At 43.8% G+C, this 20,766-nt stretch overlaps 1 protein-coding gene across 1 annotated transcript in view; it reads right to left on the bottom strand.

Moving 5' to 3' along the window:
• The window catches only part of cyp7b1 (cytochrome P450, family 7, subfamily B, polypeptide 1), a 37,600-nt gene that overhangs the window by 2,486 nt on the left and 14,348 nt on the right, over nt 1–20,766 (bottom strand). Inside the window, exons 4-5 of the mRNA XM_084327219.1 lie at nt 3,233–3,439; nt 744–922 (exon numbers count right to left, since the gene is read on the bottom strand). Coding sequence (XP_084183345.1) covers nt 744–922; nt 3,233–3,439 — 386 coding nt within the window. The remainder of the gene's footprint in view (nt 1–743; nt 923–3,232; nt 3,440–20,766) is intronic.

Genomic DNA, 20,766 nt, shown 5'->3' with positions numbered 1-20,766 from the left:
CGTAGCGCCCGCTGGTACCTCGTGACCACCGTCACACATGTGCGCTGCCCATCATCTAATCAGGTGATGATCGGAGATTAAATCTTGTGAACACTATATCCAAATATGAATCAGTGCAGAACAAGATCTCAGTGATCTTGGCAAAATCCTAAATTTATTCCGTACTCCCTCATTATGAGATCCCCAGGGGCTGTTCAAGCCTTAATCGCTGCCAGCAATAATAGATTTCAACCATCTGATATCATTAGCATGCGTTCGGTGGCCGACTGTCTGAAAGCCGGTGTGGAAACGGTCATTCAGTCCGAGCGTGACGCTCATCAACTGCATCGGGTGAAATTTGATCAGATGAGAAATTTGGAATATTTCTCAGTCTCAAACACGTACAGTACAATTACGTTGAATAAGCGTGGACCTTTGTGGCTGAGTCTACATGTTCCTCATTTCACATAATCATCGCTGGAATGAGGATTGTATAAACTGAAGTTGGTCCTCATTCCAAATGATAAAAAATCTGACTTAATGCAGCTTTAATCGAAGTAGGCACACGACCGCAAACATGCATCCACAAAACAAACACACAGAAACACACACACACACCAGCTGGCAGTGTGGGTGGATGGATCTGAACTGTACTGCCAACACGGCGTATACTAAAATATGACGCCTCACAGCCATTTTAAGCCCACCCCCACATGGCAAGTGAGCTGGCGAACATCCGAAAAGTGATCCACGTTCTCCTTTACCTCGGGGTCCTCGTATATCTCCCCGTCCATGTGCATGCTCTGGGGGTAGAGGGCGATGACGTCTCCCTTTCTCACCGCCACCGAGCGCTCGCTCTCCAGCCTGAGGCTGAAGTCCTCCTGCACCACACGGATGTTCATGGAGGCCGAAGACAAGCGCAGGCTCTCGTGGATGGAGCTGTCTGCAAATACACACACACACACACACCAACTCTGTTGTTACTACCTGGGGCGTTATGTTTGGGGTGTTTTTTTGTTTCAGTGCATTGTTGTTGACCTTGAGGTGAAAAGAGTGTAGCTAGTATGTGTGTGCGTTGGGATATCAGCTACTACACTGTGGGCAGAAGATGTGGGAGTTGGAGGAGGGAATTCAAAACCCTCCATAATAAGAAAATTGCTCATCTATTTCATCAAATCCAAGCTTAAATATACATTGTTAAATTAATAGCTTCAATCTCATAAAACCATTAATGTCACTTTGTTTTACAGTTTCATATTAATTTGTTTCGACTAATTATTAATGTTGTTTGTTATTATTATTATTATCTTAATATTATGAAAATAAATGTATGACCTTATTTCACTTTACTTTTGTTTTTGTGTTTTTTTAATCCGTTGATTTAATGAGTTGAGGCCCCGTATAGGCCCATCTGGGTCTCTTGCCTCTACTCAGCACTTTTATATACACTTTCTGTCATGGTCAATGTTTAGATTTGTTACCGTTTTGTTGAAGTGGTGCGGGAAAAAAAATAGAAATGGAAACAACTCTCGTACAACACTGAACATTCAGGCAAAAACCCTTATGGGTACAATCTCACATGCGAGATATAATCTTGAGAATGGAACATTATAAATCAGGATGTACCACTGGTCATCAGAACCAATGGGGGTTGTAGAATTCCAGTACTTGAAAAACCCCATGAAACATATACACCTAAAGGGGGCTAAATGTATAGGCACTACTGAGGCCATTGTTCATTTGTCTCCTAATCTAGGTTTACATTTTTCTCGTGAGACATTGTGTAATACCGGATCTCATTCCAATATTATAAACAGAACAACGTTGATTAGTAAAAAAAAAAAAAAAAGGACAATAAGCAAACTCAGGCGAGATGACAGATTTCCAGATTAAGGATGAGAAATGTTCGAAACAAACAAAGAAAAACTGTTGTCCACCATCTCTCAAATTAACTCAACAGCAGCTAAGCTCATAATGCAGAACATCCCCTCTGCCAACAACACAGACTGCCACCGAATATGAGGGGAAAATGAGAACAGGCGGATCTGAGAACACGCCTCGGCCCCTCAGGGGGGGGGGGGGAAGGGGGAAGGGTTAGGGTTGTACAGTAAATCTTCCCGTGGTGTGAGACAGGGCTCTGCGGCCAGCCTGAGTGAGCGCCGGAGCGATCTGTCCGCTGGCATGCAGTTGTCACCAGTGATAAGGTTAGAGCCGGCACGGTGCGGGGAGGCAAGCGAGATCTAATGTGACACGCTCACCGTCCAACGCTGTGGATCTGTTGGGTCTGCTCTCGTTAGTGCAATCACAGACCCAGCTTTGTTTGGTGTGCGTGAGTGTGTGTGTGTGTGCGTGTGTGTGTGTGTGTGCGTGTGTGTGTCGGTTTGTGTAGGGCAGAGAGAGATGTCAGATACTATGCTTTGTGCTGACAAGTCTATAAAATCTGGAAAAAAAAGCTCCCCGTGTACCGTTTCAGTTGTCAGCATGATGTGACCGGTAGGTCAAGATGGTCAACTTTATCCAGCGTCTATCGAGCCATTTTTTTAATACTATTTTTACAATATATTTTAAGGCATTTCTGCGTTGTTACACAGGACAGTTTAGTAGAGTGACAGGATATGAGGGTGAGAGAAGGGGGATTCAAACCTAGCACCTTGCAGTCAGATGGTATGTTGTTGCTTGTTACTTGTTGTTTGACATAATACTGATTATAGAGACAATGATTAATATTACCATTTTCAAATGCAAATATCAGCTTGATATCATGTTAGTATATTAATATGTGGAGGGGACCAATTTCGCAGCCATAACAAATGTGGTTCACATTCTTTCCTGGGGAATCTGCAGAGTAGACCCCTCCTGAGCAGCCGAGGAAACCCTGTAGCACTGCACACACCTCTGGCATCCCAGTGAATAGCTCCTCCTCTCATATCTACGTATATATCTTTTTAAAATCACCTTCCAAGTATCAATTGGTGCATTTGAGTGAGCATGTGGTATTTCATAAGCTATGTTTCATGGTCAGAGATTGCTTAAATATGTTTTTAAGTAACTTTCAATTCTATTCTATTATAGTCGAATAGTCTATTATAGTATAATAGTCTTATTATATTCATGTCTTGTTTTTAAGCAGAACATTCGTTTTCACAGGAGGCCACTGATATTGTGCTCTTCCAGTGACCCTGCAGTAACCGAACACTAAAGGCAGCCAACACTAAAATACTTGTATCGGACAAACAGGAAGTGACAAACATACTCAGACACAGCAGGCTATCCAGTTGCTCTTTGTTGAGGGTCACGTCTCCGTCCCGGACCGCCTCCGTGCCCGAGAGCTGCAGGACGTTGTGGATCTCCTGGCGCACGGCCTCCAGGGCCTCTCTGTGTGTCACCAGGTAGTACATGGCCCAGAAGGTGGCCGGGACGGTGTTCCCCACAGAAGCCCATAAGATGGCAAAGTGATGAGCTGGAATGGGAAATGTGGGATATTTATAGTTTGCTTTGCAATAAACCTCTATTGTTGTATTGTTTTAAATGCCGGACCCCAGGAAGAATAGCTTTTGTCAAGTGCAAAAGCTAATGGGGATCCTAAATAAACATAAAACATTTAACATAAAACCTCTCATGTCCACTCATATCACAGTTAGGACAGCTGAAACCCGCCCAATTTTCCCGCCGTAGACTAAAAACACTTTTTCAACCAATATCTGAATAAGAATGATCACAATACATTTTTTTAAAAGATCTTATAAAAAAAAGAAATTATACTAACCTTCTTTTAGTATGTATACTACTACTATCTACTATGTACTACGCTACTATGCCTAGTATTTGCCTACTGTATACTACTACCTACTATGCTATATTATGTCTATGCTACCATGTATTCAGTGCCACTCAAAGTTTGGCACTGCTAGACGAACAATACCACTTACCCTTAGCCGCCAGAGGTGTACCCCTCCTGCTGACTTGTACACAATTTGTAAGTTGCTTTGGATAAAAGTGGCAACTTTTTACATGTACTACCTTTTGACTGAATGTAAAAAGGGAGTTATAGAAAGGCGTTAAAAGATCGCCCCAGGCTACGTCTCTGGTTTCAACAGACTCCCTACCTTCAATAAAACAGCTCTTCAAAAAGAGCCCTCAAGGTCCTCGTCAACAATACCAGAATACACACTGGACTAGGAAGGACAGCTTTTTCTCTTTTAACACTTTGGGCATGGAATGGGCTACAGGACCATATCCACTTAAGATACCCTGCTCTCTCTTGGCAAATTTAAATCTCTGTTACATAACTTTTTACAAGAAGAACGTCGCTGCTTTCTGTCGTCGGGTCCCCACTGCAAAATTACTGTATTACGCTGTATTATACGGTCATACACTTTTACTACCATATTCTGTTTTGTGTTTTATGTTTTTGTGTTTTATGTGATGTATTGTATACATGCACTTTTATTGTGTTCTTGTGTGATGTATCGCAAATGTTATCTTGACCAGGTCTCCCTTGCAAAAGAGATCTTGTATCGTAATGGGACTTCCTGGTTAAATAAAGGTAAAAAAGAAAAAAAGCTTCTTAAATATCATCACTGTGTCATAATGGAAAAATACAGTTTACTATAGTTTTACTAATTTCAAGTCGTTCAAACAGGTCTGTATAATTTACAAAACATTACATGGACTCTGTCGTCTAAAATAAACAAATAAATGAAATGAGCTCTTCTAATATTAATTTCTCTCTCTCTGCTAAGGCGGGGACTTTGAAATTCAAAGTGGCAATTTAAGAAATATAACTGCTAGCCAAAACTACCTTCACTGCAGCATAGTTCCCCTAACGTCACCAGCTTCAGTACATTCTCGCATTGGGGGTGTAACAAAAATACCTTTATAGTGTCAGCAATGTGGCTCTTAAAAATATGGTAGTTAGCAAAACATTCTAGTTAAAACATCTGTATAAAGGACACGATTACTGGTAAATGGGAAGGAAAACACGGTTAATTTCACAGTGAGGGAAAAACTGAGCCAACATTTCATTCACTTCATATTATTCAATTTGTGGTTTATGTACTTGACAAATGTTGACACTGTAAACTTCAATTAATAGCCCAGGCTATTAATCAATCACTAAACTCACCCCACTTTTATTTGAGACAGGCCTCTTAATTATTTTGTATAAAAGATCTTGCTCAGAAAAGTTGGGGATATACAATTAAACCAGTATTATTACTTATATGACATGCATCAGCATGTACACATCAAAATAAAACAAATAAAGAACTGGATTATTAAATTATTAACACGTCACTGCACTAGATCCCCAGTGGTGCTCAGGAAAAGATGGCTGATGAGACTTAGCTCTTGCTCTTTCCATTAATGCAGTGAAGTGATTCTATCAGCTTGTTTACCAAAAAAGTAACCAGCAAAATTACAAAAATGTGATTAAATAAAGATGTTATGTACAATAATTCCACAGCAAAAATAACTTCCAGGTTTAACACCACGTCACAACTCGTAAACTCTTTCAGAAAATGTCCACTTACGACGTTGTGAATACCTCAACGGTGGGTTATTCAGATTCAGAAGACTTTTCTCATCCCCATTTGAAGGCACCATATGCCTGCACTTGAGTGTCCCTGTTTTCCACGATTACACCAATGGGCAACTGTATCAAAGATGTCTGCTGTGTTTGATGTTATACAGTCCTCATAATCTACCCACAATGGAAAGCATCCAACATCCACTTTTTCTGTTAGCTAGTGTCACTGTCAGCACTAACATTAGCGATCAAACTTTAGAGCTGCAGCTACCAAATACTACTGAAAGCCTATCTGCTCAAAGACTGTGGTTTTCAATTAAAGGGAGTATTCACCAAGCTGTTCCAGTCCCTCCCAGATATGGATACAATGCCAAAATCATGGCAAATCTCAATAATTAAGCCGAAAAATACAGCGATTTTCGCAATAACCTCCAATCTGTGTAAAACTATGGAGAGAGCAGGGCTGGGCGATATGGAAAAAAATCATATCGCGATAACGATATGATAATTTTATTTTATTTCTCGATATCGATAATTATCGAATTGTTATAAGTATAAAAAAAAAAATTAATTTTTTTTTTTTTTTTTTTTAACAACAGATGTATGTTTATTTTGCAGCAATTCTTTGTCATTACCGCCATCTTTAGTGTTACATCCCCTCACACTCCAGTTCTCAGGCTGCAGCTGGTTTAAAAGCTAAAGTAAACCGGCTTCTCTGCTGGCTGTGGCTCCAGAGGAGTTGAACAGTTCTGGCTCTGCTAGTTTATTTTCGATCTTTTGGCGCTTTTTTGGTGGACAAACCACCGCACATGTGCACTGTGACTCGTGACTGGAGTCTAGTTCTGCTAGCACACATAGCCTACTGTGTACAGACAGTTTCAAAATGTATTTTAAATTAGAAAGCAAACAAAATAAATGGACAAGAGAAAAAGAAATCTGAATTTGGTCAGTATTGTCATTTGGACAAGCAAAGCCATTACTTTAAGTTGCAGGCAAGAAAGACAAGTCTGTCCACTGTCTCTGGTTTTAAAACTGCCCTGTTGCAGGTAAAAAAAAAAAAAAAAAAAAAAAAAACGATTTTTCGTTTTTATTTTTTTTTGATATTCGATATCGATTATTAAAATATATCGCGATATTTATCGTTATCGTTATATCGCCCAGCCCTAGGAGAGAGTCCTGGCCAATGACTTGTCCACCACTGTGGCCAGTATGTTAGATCCACTGCAGTTTGCGTACAGGAGCAAGAGAGGCATGATGCCGTGCTGACTCTGCTTAACACAGTAACTAAACACCTCATGCAGCCTAAAAGCTATGCCTCTGCTTAACACAGTAACTAAACACCTCATGCAGCCTAAAAGCTATGCCTCTGCTTAACACAGTAACTAAACATCTTATGCAGCCTAAAAGCTATGCTAGGACTTTGTGGATTTTTTCTGCATTCAATTCAATGAAGGTACATATCCTAAATCAAATCAAATTTATTTGAAAAAGTCCGAAATCACAAGGTACTGCCCCCATGGCATGTACAAGTCTTCTTAAACAAGTCAAGAAGAAACATCACAATAAATCAAGAACAAAAAAAACACCATAAAATCCAAATATGCGACACTCCCATATCCTCCTGGAAAGGCTAGCTGATCCCGGTCAACAAGGGGCTAATTCTCTGGATCAGAGATGTTCTCTCTCGTCGCTCACAGAGGGTCTCTGTCAGTGGGAGCATTTCAGATATGCTCGCCGTCAGCACAGGCTGCCCACAATGTTCCGTCTTTTCCACCTTTTTATTTTCTCTTTTTACAAATAAATGTATGATTAACTCTTTAATTGCCAGACCCAAGATATATCAGGTTAACTCGCCATGCGTTGGCTCCCAGACCCGAGATATCTTGGGTTTTGGTCGTTTCTTTCGATATTTTTATTCATTATTCATCCAGGGACCTTGGTGTTACCATAGGGAATGAGTCTGAGATTGCCAAAGTGCAATACCGGCCGCATCCAGCTAGACGGCGGTATCGAGCACCCTTTGAAACCTTATATCTTGCCCTGTGTTACACTCAAATGTCTCCGGGCACAGTTTTCTGGGTCGGGCGAGTCGAGCGGTTCTCCCGGTTGCATTGAAGCGCGCCAAATGCCCCCGATCCATATGTTGAATGGACATCGTATGGACCAGATGGCGATCAAACAATTGGAATATTATTTTTGGAATACTCCCGATCACAGGTAGGGACTATCTGACGTCAATTCTAGCTTGATCGTGCAATGTTATTATACCGATCCAGCTGATCAGCGTTTTTAGTGTTCAATACGAATGCCGTTACTGGCAAGCAAATAATCAGAAACAACCCCCCGCCCCCCCTTTCATGCATTCATGATGAAACATAATACCTATTATATACATTTGGTTTGGGAATAGTAGCGTGTCCAGGCAAGAAACGGCAACGCTTATAGTAGAATTCACATATAAGGCTATAACTCAGCCTTTCGGGAATTACCCCAGACCACTCTAAAACTATACTTATATTCACCATGGTATAACACGGGAACGTATGGATGAAAAAATGTATTCCTTTTCACATATTGAACGATAGATAGTTGATGTCAAATGGGCCATAGTATTGTATCCATAGCTATAATATAGAATATATATATAGCTCTACAAACAAGGTGACACACTCCTATCTTTAAAGCGTGGCATTGCAACAACGGGACTCGTCTAATCCCTGGCACTGAATGAGTTAACACTTTCAGTGCCGTTCACGTAGATCTACGGTTCCGTCATCCGATCGTTGAGTGCCGGAAACGTAGATCTACGTTTCTGTCACGGTATTTCTTTTATTATCTATATCCATTCATAATTTAGCGGGGCACTTTGTGCATACTGTTCTGAGTGTGTCTAAGCTGGCAGACGGTATTATACCGCCCTCTAACGCCTTCGGCCAGTAATGCACCCGGTTAGAAATGGGTTCGTTTATTTTCTATACCGAGCTGCGGTGTGCGGGCGGGTCCTAAACACTCGGGCAAAACACACGCTTATAGGGATGGCTTGGACAACTGACCCCGCCCGCCCGTTGAAGAGCAATGCCCAACAACGTCGGAGGGACGATCGCTGTGGATAACTGGAATGGCGATGAGATTATTGGATTCTTTTTTTTTCATTACTCCAGAGACCAGGTAAGGACACTATATATGAAAGCTTGCATTGATCTGATATTTATTTCTACTGCGATTGAAGCTATATGTGTGTTTATGTGTCTGGCTGTTCTGCCGTTGGGATGGAGGGGGGGGGTGGGGGGGGGGGGTGCTCCGGTCTAAACCACATTGCATGCGTGCACCACAAAGGATAATAGTGATGATCTAGCGTTGATTTCAGGAAGATCCAATAATCAGGCGAAAAATGACAACGTGTTTATTGAATTACACAAAAACGCTGTCTTTCCCCTGAAATTGCTCAGAAGCGGCCGGACTATGTTCATGTTCAATACGGTATCAAATGGAAATGTACGGATGAAAAAATAATCTGTTTTTTGCACGTTGACCAGAAGTAGCTCAATGAGACTCGAGGGCGTTATTAGACCCATAGCAATACTATAAGATATAAGTTTAGTTCTACAAACTACAACTACGTTTACATGGGGTTAATGGGCGGCACGGAAGTGGTCACTTCCCGGAAGGGGCGTGGCACTCAATGTGTTAAAGAGAAACATTTTTGTTTTATCAAGTACGCTGACGACATGGCCCTAGTTGGCCTCCTGCAGGGAAAAGACCCCTCTGGTGAAGCTGTCTACCTGGCCCACACTAAGGCTCTGGTGAAGCGGTCTACCTGGCCCACACTAAGGCTCTGTAAAGCTGCCTACCTGGCCCACACTAAGGCTCTGGTGAAGCTGTCTACCTGGCCCACACTAAGGCTCTGTAAAGCTGTCTACCTGGCCCACACTAAGGCTCTGTAAAGCTGCCTACCTGGCCCACACTAAGGCTCTGTAAAGCTGCCTACCTGGCCCACACTAAGGCTCTGTAAAGCTGCCTACCTGGCCCACACTAAGGCTCTGTAAAGCTGCCTACCTGGCCCACACTAAGGCTCTGGTGAAGCTACCTACCTGGCCCACACTAAGGCTCTGTAAAGCTGCCTACCTGGCCCACACTAAGGTCGCTTTCACACAGGGCCTGTTTGGTCCGGATTATCGGACCAGAATTCGATAGTCCGGTTTTTCGGGTTTGTGTGAATGCGGTCGAACTCACAGGCGAACTCTGGTCCGCCTGAAAACGTAGGTCTCGGTTCGCTTCATCGGACCAAACACGAACCAAATATAGGAAGTGCTTATTACCACTGCTCGCAGCATTCAATGCAAAACAAGCACACTGCATCTATCTCTCTATCTATCTATATATCTAACTGTGCATCTTGGGAAGAAGGAAGAAAAAACACGGCTTATTATATTGTTGTTATTATTATATATATATAACAACGTGGTGTACAAGTTGTTTAGCGAGAGGATGGTGGTAATCTGCTTCAATAGAACAACTCGCCTCCGCTGATCTGGAGTCAGACAGAGCTCACAGTCCACACACAGACGGGCTCGCAGCCACACACACATTTCCACTGTCCAATAGACGAGCGCCCTTTTGGACCGCGTGACATTGTTCAGATAGTTTGGTGCGCCTGACAGATTGCTATGTGAACGCAGGCGAACCAAATGAAGAATGCAACAATGTTGCAACTTCACCACCAGAACCGCACAGAGTCCACCAAAACTATATGTGAAAGCGACCCAAGGCTGCGTCCCATTCCTCCCCTTGGCCCTACGGCTTGGCCCTACCCCTTGAGTCACCCTTCAGAGCGGAGCCACAAGGGGTGAATTGCACTACGAAATGGGACAGCACTAGCACTCAGTTGCCGACAGCGTAATGACGCAACTCACCCACACGCTGACTGTTTACATAACTTACAGGCAGCTTATATCAGAAGGACCATGAAGCTTGCTCTGCATACCATGTAAATTATAACGAATGTCTTCAGTGTTTATGCTTGTATATAAAAAGGTTTTTGGTATCAAACTCTTGACATTTTGTGTTGTTATTTTGTAGCACAAGTTTAATCAAATGTTAGTCAGGTTCTTTATATTCATACAGTATGTCAGTCAAATAGAAAATGAATGGGTGAGACTATAATAAAGCATAATAGTAGTACTACATGGTATTGTATGGTACTACATGGCAGTATAGCGTACTACATGATACAACAGAATATGACCATGGTAGTACAGGGTACAACATGGCATTTCAGGTTAATACAGAGTACTGCAGTGTATTACATGGTATTGGTAGTACATATTAACTTTTTAATTCTAGGTTCTCTTGATATAAATTCTAGTAATTTGCATGTATATGTAAAGAGTATACAAATCCACTGCAAATATTAACAATTGTAGAAAAAACATTTTAATAAATTAATTTACCCCCCCCAATACAGTACCCACACTATTGTTCTGACATTTTGTCAACCATGCGTTGAAACAGGGACAAGAAGCTATCTGTTTTCCTCCCCCTCAAATGTATATACTCTCTTTTAGAAACTCTGTCTCTTAAACAGTACTGTAAATTTGTATATCTTGTATACGTCATCAATATCTGGATTAACAGTACTGTTATCTGTATGTCATAAATGTTATGATTAATTGAAAATGGGGGACCCTGATGTAAACAAGATGAAAGTCTCTCTGGTCTGCATCCCAATTGTGTGTATTGAGCCGTACTGTATTGTACCCATTCTGCAATCTGTTAATAAAATGTCAATCGCGAGACACTTCACCAGTAATCATATAACTAGGGTTATAGGATAACCAAAAGATTCGCGATTTTTTATTGGTTCGTCATGACAAACCAATTAAATAATCCAACATATGTGTAAAAAATTAACATATTCCAGTTGACTGTATATTTTTTTTATGATTTGTTACGAAGAAATCAATACTTCCATTGTCTAAATTACTGGTACCGCTCCACCATTTTCTTTTTCTTTAGATTTGCAGTGCATTCTGGGAAATACCATCTCTCCCTTGAAATCGAGCCTGCATCTTGGCAGACTGTTTGTAGGGCCATTTGGAGGGCTGAAACGTCACTACCCCTTGATCCAAAGTAAGATGGGACACCACTACACTTCACGGGAACGCGCAAAACGGAGCCGTAGGGCCAAGGGGAGGAATGGGACGCAGCCTAAGGCTCTTTAAAGCTGTCTACCTGGCCCACACCAAGGCTCTGTAAAGCTGCCTACATGGCCCACACCAAGGCTCTGTAAAGCGGTCTACCTGGCCCACACTAAGGCTCTGGTGAAGCTACCTACCTGGCCCACACTAAGGCTCTGTAAAGCGGTCTACCTGGCCCACACCAAGGCTCTGTAAAGCTGCCTACATGGCCCACACCAAGGCTCTGTAAAGCGGTCTACCTGGCCCACACTAAGGCTCTGTAAAGCTACCTACCTGGCCCACACTAAGGCTCTTGTGAAGCTACCTACCTGGCCCACACCAAGGCTCTGCTGAAGCGGTCTACCTGGCCCACACTAAGGCTCTGGTGAAGCTACCTACCTGGTCCACACTAAGGCTCTGGTGAAGCTACCTACCTGGCCCACACCAAGGCTCTGCTGAAGCTACCTACCTGGCCCACACTAAGGCTCTGTAAAGCGGTCTACCTGGCCCACACCAAGGCTCTGTAAAGCGGTCTACCTGGCCCACACTAAGGCTCTGTAAAGCTGCCTACCTGGCCCACACCAAGGCTCTGCTGAAGCTACCTACCTGGCCCACACCAAGGCTCTGTAAAGCTGCCTACCTGGCCCACACTAAGGCTCTGTAAAGCTGTCTACCTGGCCCACACTAAGGCTCTGGTGAAGCTACCTACCTGGCCCACACCAAGGCTCTGGTGAAGCTACCTACATGGCCCACACCAAGGCTCTGTAAAGCTGCCTACCTGGCCCACACTAAGGCTCTGGTGAAGCTACCTACCTGGCCCACACCAAGGCTCTGTAAAGCTGCCTACCTGGCCCACACGAAGGCTCTGGTGAAGCTACCTACCTGGCCCACACCAAGGCTCTGTAAAGCTGTCTACCTGGCCCACACCAAGGCTCTGTAAAGCTGCCTACCTGGCCCACACTAAGGCTCTGTAGAGCTGCCTACCTGGCCCACACTAAGGCTCTGTAAAGCTGCCTACCTGGCCCACACCAAGGCTCTGTAAAGCTGTCTACCTGGCCCACACTAAGGCTCTGTAGAGCTGCCTACCTGGCCCACACTAAGGCTCTGGTGAAGCTGTCTACCTGGCCCACACTAAGGCTCTGTAAAGCTGTCTACCTGGCCCACACCAAGGCTCTGTAAAGCTACCTACCTGGCCCACACCAAGGCTCTGTAAAGCTGTCTACCTGGCCCACACCAAGGCTCTGTAAAGCTGCCTACCTGGCCCACACTAAGGCTCTGTAGAGCTGCCTACCTGGCCCACACTAAGGCTCTGTAAAGCGGTCTACCTGGCCCACACTAAGGCTCTGTAGAGCTGTCTACCTGGCCCACACCAAGGCTCTGTAAAGCTGCCTACCTGGCCCACACTAAGGCTCTGTAGAGCTGCCTACCTGGCCCACACCAAGGCTCTGTAAAGCTGCCTACCTGGCCCACACCAAGGCTCTGTAAAGCCGTCTACCTGGCCCACACTAAGGCTCTGTAAAGCTGTCTACCTGGCCCACACCAAGGCTCTGTAAAGCTGCCTACCTGGCCCACACTAAGGCTCTGTAAAGCTGCCTACCTGGCCCACACTAAGGCTCTGCTGAAGCTACCTACCTGGCCCACACTAAGGCTCTGTAGAGCTGCCTACCTGGCCCACACCAAGGCTCTGGTGAAGTTACCTACCTGGCCCACACTAAGGCTCTGTAAAGCTGCCTACCTGGCCCACACTAAGGCTCTGTAGAGCTGCCTACCTGGCCCACACCAAGGCTCTGTAAAGCTGCCTACCTGGCCCACACTAAGGCTCTGTAGAGCTGCCTACCTGGCCCACACTAAGGCTCTGTAGAGCTGCCTACCTGGCCCACACCAAGGCTCTGGTGAAGCTACCTACCTGGCCCACACTAAGGCTCTGGTGAAGCTACCTACCTGGCCCACACTAAGGCTCTGGTGAAGCTGCCTACCTGGCCCACACCAAGGCTCTGGTGAAGCTACCTACCTGGCCCCCACTAAGGTTCTGTAAAGCTGTCTACCTGGCCCACACTAAGGCTCTGTAAAGCTGTCTACCTGGCCCACACTAAGGCTCTGTAGAGCTGTCTACCTGGCCCACACTAAGGCTCTGTAAAGCTGCCTACCTGGCCCACACTAAGGCTCTGGTGAAGCTACCTACCTGGCCCACACTAAGGCTCTGTAAAGCTGTCTACCTGGCCCACACCAAGGCTCTGTAAAGCTGCCTACCTGGCCCACACTAAGGCTCTGTAGAGCTGCCTACCTGGTCCACACTAAGGCTCTGTAAAGCTGCCTACCTGGCCCACACTAAGGCTCTGTAGAGCTGTCTACCTGGCCCACACTAAGGCTCTGTAAAGCTGCCTACCTGGCCCACACTAAGGCTCTGTAGAGCTGCCTACCTGGCCCACACCAAGGCTCTGTAAAGCTGTCTACCTGGCCCACACTAAGGCTCTGTAAAGCTGCCTACCTGGCCCACACCAAGGCTCTGTAAAGCTGTCTACCTGGTCCACACTAAGGCTCTGGTGAAGCTACCTACCTGGCCCACACCAAGGCTCTGTAAAGCTGCCTACCTGGCCCACACTAAGGCTCTGTAAAGCTGCCTACATGGCCCACACCAAGGCTCTGTAAAGCTGCCTACCTGGTCCACACTAAGGCTCTGTAAAGCTGCCTACCTGGTCCACACTAAGGCTCTGTAAAGCTGCCTACCTGGTCCACACTAAGGCTCTGGTGAAGCTGCCTACCTGGCCCACACCAAGGCTCTGTAGAGCTGCCTACCTGGCCCACACTAAGGCTCTGTAGAGCTGCCTACCTGGCCCACACTAAGGCTCTGTAGAGCTGCCTACCTGGCCCACACTAAGGCTCTGTAGAGCTGCCTACCTGGCCCACACTAAGGCTCTGTAGAGCTGCCTACCTGGCCCACACTAAGGCTCTGTAGAGCTGCCTACCTGGCCCACACTAAGGCTCTGTAGAGCTGCCTACCTGGCCCACACTAAGGCTCTTGAATTATGGTGTAACATTAGCCAGCTAGAAAACAATGTGTACCAAGCAAGATCTGGAAACCAAGCCAGTTTCACTTGATGGCCAACAACTGTGAATACATTCAAATATCTAATAGTCTTTTAGATTGTCAGGTGAGCTTCTCTGAAAACACAGAGTACTGTATGTTTTTTTTTTTTTTTTTAAATCACAGCGACTTTATCTTCTGAGAATACTGGGCCCTCATTCATCAACGTGACGTAGAATATGTTCTATTTCCACACGTAAGCACAGAATGTAGAATCAGTGCACGCACAGAAAAATCGGGATTCACCACACGTGCGTACGCAGGTTCTACGCACACCGGTCATGATGAATATGACTTTGATCCTACGTTTGAGCTCGTGCACTGTTTTAAGTATTTGCATACCAGAACCGCCCCGATTAACCATATACGGTAATGAAATACCCCCATGAAATGTGGAAAAATGGACTAAGCCGAGGGAAGCGTGTCATGAGACAGGCTGACAGACGTGTACACTTACGGTGATGTCGGATATGATATCTATTAACCATTGCTGCCTGGGCAGCGCAAACACTAATAAAGACCGCGCTGGAATATGACTGCCTTTTCCCGTGTTGTTTGATTAATACCCAGGGATTAAAGTTCTCCTCAATTTTATTCCAAATCGCGATGGATCTTCCGTCAATTTTCTACCTGCTGCATATGATTTCTAGAGGCATACTACAATCTATTTTGATGTCAGTATTGGGTAGCCTATATAAACAATAATACGAGAGCATATACAAGAACTGTTGTGAAGGATCAGATTAAACCGAATATGTATATTTATTTATATATATATATTTAATTGTATTTGTGTATCGTTTGATACCCCCTGTATATTCCTTGTACAATATGCATTGAATATCCCTTTAGTCTACTAAACAGCCCATAATAGTTTCATTCTACCATTGGACGAGAACCTGGCGCCAGGTTGCCATACCCCTAGGTCCAAGTTCAATCGTGCCGCCTAACATGTCGTGGCAAGTCCGGTACCAGCGTAGTAATACGTCGGGCGAAATACGAATGGTACTATTTGTTCATAGCGCATATATATATGGCGCAAGTAAAGTAGAACTTTCTTTTAGTCCAGTTCTTTACCCTCCAACAGAGTGACAGACGCAAAGCCTCCCCACAACGCACGTGCGGTGTAGTAAGGCCTACTTGGCCCAGAATAGGCATTGAGATATCGTGTAGATTAATAGTTGAATGGTCATAGTTTGGCACCATACCGTCGAGTTGGACGTATTCTATTAAGCTAATAATAGTCTATTTATGTATGGTGCATCGTTCGGTTAGAGTTCTAAAGTTATCAGTACCCCCATCGTTCCTGACGTTATCTGGACGCTTAACCAGGCTGGTCAGACCCCTAGTGGTGATTGCATCCGAGGAGCTCCGGGCCAAGAGCGACTGGACCTGTATATTGGATTACTCTACCCGGACGACGGCGAGCCTTCCACGGCTTGGATTATGCTTTGTGTGCTTTGATTATTCCATGGATAAAGGCCAACACTGCGGAGTGTTGGAATTACCCCCCGGAGAGGACTCCAGGTGAGACGGCGCTCTACACCAGTGAGGTCGCCTCACGTCTCTCCGTTGTGGACCGGCAGATACCGTCCACAGAGGGTCCAGCTGTATTCGTCTGCGGCCCGAGGTTCTGTGGGCACCGTGTCCAAGACTTTGGATTCTCCCAAGACACCGTCGGCCAGATGGGATACCGCCAGCGGCTTCTCTAACCCCCCCCTCCTACTGTCTTACAACCAGCGGGACCCCCCCCCCCCCTTAGTGTATCCAGCTATAATCATTTAAGTACCATCGCTATCGTTTCCTAAATATTCCAGGTTGTATACTTACTCCCTGCGCAACCAGAGATTGGACATTCAATGTTGATTTACCTACGAATACTCATTTGCCATAAAAGTGCATATTCCATATTTCAAATCATAAATGTAATTAAGTGATCGTTGTATACACCTTTTGCTGTATTAAACCTTCGATTTGGTACATTTGTGTGGATTCGTTTCATCAGGTGGGAAAGTGTTCATCATACTTATATCTTGTACTGGGTGGCCAGAAGTTAAAGTACATGAGGTAGTGGTATTAAATATCATATCTAACAATACAGTCAGGGAATTGTACCCCTCAGTTACAAGAACAATGAATCTCACTGCATGTATGATGTAGCCTGCCTTTCAATACATGAACTTGAATTCCATCATGTTTGTGTGCAGGACTCACAAGGCTGTTGTCACAATGGGTGGTACCGGTACAGTAGGGCTGGGCGATATGGCCTAAATATGATATCACGATATTTTCTGACCTTTCGGCGATACACGATACGCATCACGATGTTTTTCTTTTTTTCCCCAAACAATTCATTATGAGGCTTACCAAGACAGTATTTGAGTTTGCAAGCTAACATTAAAGACAAAATAAAATACCCATGCATTTAGCATTTTTATATTATATATTAGATTTAGATTATTGGATTATTAGATTATATATTGCATATATTTAGCAATGAGATATTATATGATTTAGATATGAAATATGATGAATTGAAAATGGGGGACCCTGATGTAAACAAGACGAAAGTCTTTCGCTGGTCTGCATCCCCTTAACAATTGTATGTATTGAGCTGTACTGTACCAATTCTGCAATATGTTAATAAAGTTTTAAATCAATCAATAGGATTTTAGCATTTTTATGAAACTACTGTATATTTGTATGTCTCTAAATGTTTTGATGAATTGAAAATGGAGGACCCTTATGTAAAAAAGCCGAAAGTCTTTTTCTGGTCTTCATCCTCCAGTCAGTCCACTGTTGTTGTATTGAGCTGTACTGTATTGTTTAATTTGTACCCATTCTGCAATCGTTAATAACGTTCATTCATTTTGATTGACAGTCGAGTCTGCCAATTACGTCACACCGCTTGTACCCGCCCTGCTGTTCTTAGCACCAATCGGCAAGCAGCGCTATTCTTTTTTTACTTCCCGAATGCCCTCCTTGATTTTAACGAGAGCTCAGCTCAACGACAACAACAACAGCTCACCGCAGCCGACGAGTGATTACTAGCGCACCGCAGCATGACAACGAGGCATAATGATTTTACTGCAACAAATGTTATAATAAAAGCCTTTCCATACATCTGTCTGATTGAAAACTTTATTAACAGACCGCAGAATGGGCACGCACAACTCGGCACGGACTGAGATATGAACAGTAACGCTTGCTATCTATGTCGTCATCGGACGTTGCTATGTTTGGGTAAATACGCTGATGTGTAACTATATAACGTGTAACTATATAATGTTGATGCCACAAAACGAATGCCTTTGTTAATCATAAGTACTAACTAACTTTGATGCAGTAGTGTGTGTGTGGGAGCGGCGTTGTTCAAAAGTTTGAACGGGGTGGACCAGATTTCCAGATTGACGCGACACAATCCTCTTGGGCAAAACATCACGATATCCACGATACGTTAAAAAAGTGTATCGTTAATGAACTGTACCCGATATTTATATAATATCGTCATATCGCCCAGCCCTACGGTACAGTAATAACAGTCCACACAATATCACGATGGACCATGCCATAGCCTATGTTATATTAGGACATGATCTGTGACGACAAATGTTCTAGAATGTTTGATTAAGATATCATACTCTGACAGCATGCCTATGATCAACAAAAACGCGAACTTGAATCCCATCATATACATAGTCTGTCCACTATCTGGTGTCATTGCAATGCGTTTTCTATTCTTTCTTATACAGTAAAAAGGGGGAAGAACACTATATCGTGGGTGTTCATATGACTTGTATTCTGCTTACAGCTTCGAAATTCCACTTGTTTCGTTTAACGTAAAGCCTTTTAAATATAATCAAAACGTTCCCGTGTTTCTGCGGTCTGTGCGCAAAATAATAACGAGTTGAGATACGCGGAGCGCAGTCAGTCAGTAGCCTACACCCCGTATATTCCGATAACGCTATATAAACCATGCTGCATTCATTCTGAGAGAAAGATCTATTATTCCAAATGCTATTTATAGGGTTTTGACCATAATTACACTACTGTTGCTATTTTACAATGAACTATAATGAATTACGGTTCATACAGAACATGCCAGTGTTGAAACTAATGCACAGAAGCTCATTTCCTTGTTGTAATAATATATTCTACCACTGGGCGTCAGCTAAGTGTGCTCCGAGCTGTGCGTAGACATAAGCACTAAGTCAAGTTCAAGTTGAAATTGATTAATCCCACTCTTTGCTTAGAAATGATCGTACGCACAGGTTAAGCACAAATCTGTGCGTAAGACACGTTGATGAATGAGGGCTTCGGTGTCACAGTTAGCACATTTTAGAGCTGGTGTACAAAAGAGTGTTTTAACTTTTCATCTTTGATTGATTGATTGAAAGTTTTATTAACAGATTGCAGAATGGGTACAATACAGTACGGCTCAATACAAACAACTGCTAAGAGGATGCAGACCAGAAAAAGACTTTCGTCTCGTTTACATCAGGGTCCTCCATTTTCAATTCATCAAGACATTTAGGACATACCAATATACAGTACTTCTTGATTGATTGATTGATAACTTTATTAACAGATTGCAGAATGGGTACAATACAGTACAGCTCAATACACACAATTGTTAAGGGGATGCAGACCAGAGAAAGACTTTCGTCTTGTTTACATCAGGGTCCCCCATTTTCAATTAATCAGGACATATATGACATACAGATAGACAGTACTGCTACATCTATACATTTATGACGTACCAGATTTACAAATACAGTACCGTTTGTGATACAAAAAGAGTCCAGAAAAGTGTATATACATTTGACGTAAAAACTGTACATTGGGGGAGGTTGGGTAGGTGAGGTGGGTGGGGGGCTGTACATTGGAGGTGGTTCGGTGGGCAGGAGGGGTGGGGGGGGAACACTGTACAAGCAAAACTGTACATTGGAATATTGACAACCATACTTGGTCATTTACTGTACATTGGAGGGGGTTGGGTTAGGACATTTACATGGGCCAGTTTTGAATTGCAGTCTCCCATAGGTGTTCTTTGAGAGTGTTTTTTAAAGTGGGTAGTGATTCACATTCCTTTACAGCTTTGGGTAGGGTGTTCCACATTGATGTGGCATAATTGCGAAACGTGTTTAGTCCCTTGTTTGAGCCGAATCTGGGTTTAACATGATTTGTGGAGCTCCCTCTGGTGTTGTGATCGTGGTATTCACTGACCTTTGGGAAGTATTTTGACATGTACATGGGTACCTTGGTCGTGTAGTGTATCTTGTAGACCAGGCCCATTGCAAGTTGCTGTACTCTGTCGTCTACTCTAAGCCATCCTAGGTTGTCAAAGTGGGAAGGGGTGAGGTGGGTTCTAGGAGTAAGGTCAAGCAGTAGTCTGACCAGTTAGTTTTGAGATGTTTGTAATTTAGTTTTTAGCGCCTTTGAGGTGCTTTGGTACCATGAGGTGCAAGCATAGTCGTAGTACCCTTGTATGAGTGCTCCTGCCAGAGTCTTCAGGGTGTTCTTGTTTACCAGAGAGGAGATCCGGTACAAGAATCGAGTTTGTTGGTTGACTTTTTTTATTACATTGGATGCCATTTTGTCACAGGAAAGATTAGCCTCTAGGATGGAGCCCAGGTAGGTAATTTCATCTTTCCTTGTGACAATATTGTCACCCACTGTAACTGAGAAGCCGTCGGTCTTGCTGAGTTTGTTATTTGAACCGAAGAGAATGGATTCTGTTTTGCCCATGTGTAATGATAGTTTGTTATCAGCGAGCCATATGCAGATTTTGCCTAGTTCCGAGCTGAGGGTTTTTTCAACCTGTAACTTGTTCTTGTCAGAGACCAGCAGGGCTGAGTCGTCTTCGAACAAGAACAAGTTGCAGTCACAAGCTGATGACATGTCATTTGCATAAATTAGGAACAGTAGCGGTCGTAGTATGCTTCCTTGTGGAACACCACAGCTCACTGTGAGGGGGGGGGGTAGGGTACCGTTTACCT

Source organism: Notolepis coatsorum, assembly GCF_963971535.1.
Source record: "Notolepis coatsorum genome assembly, chromosome: 13".
NCBI lineage: Eukaryota > Metazoa > Chordata > Actinopteri > Aulopiformes > Paralepididae > Notolepis > Notolepis coatsorum.
This window is presented reverse-complemented; position numbering and strand designations above follow the sequence as displayed.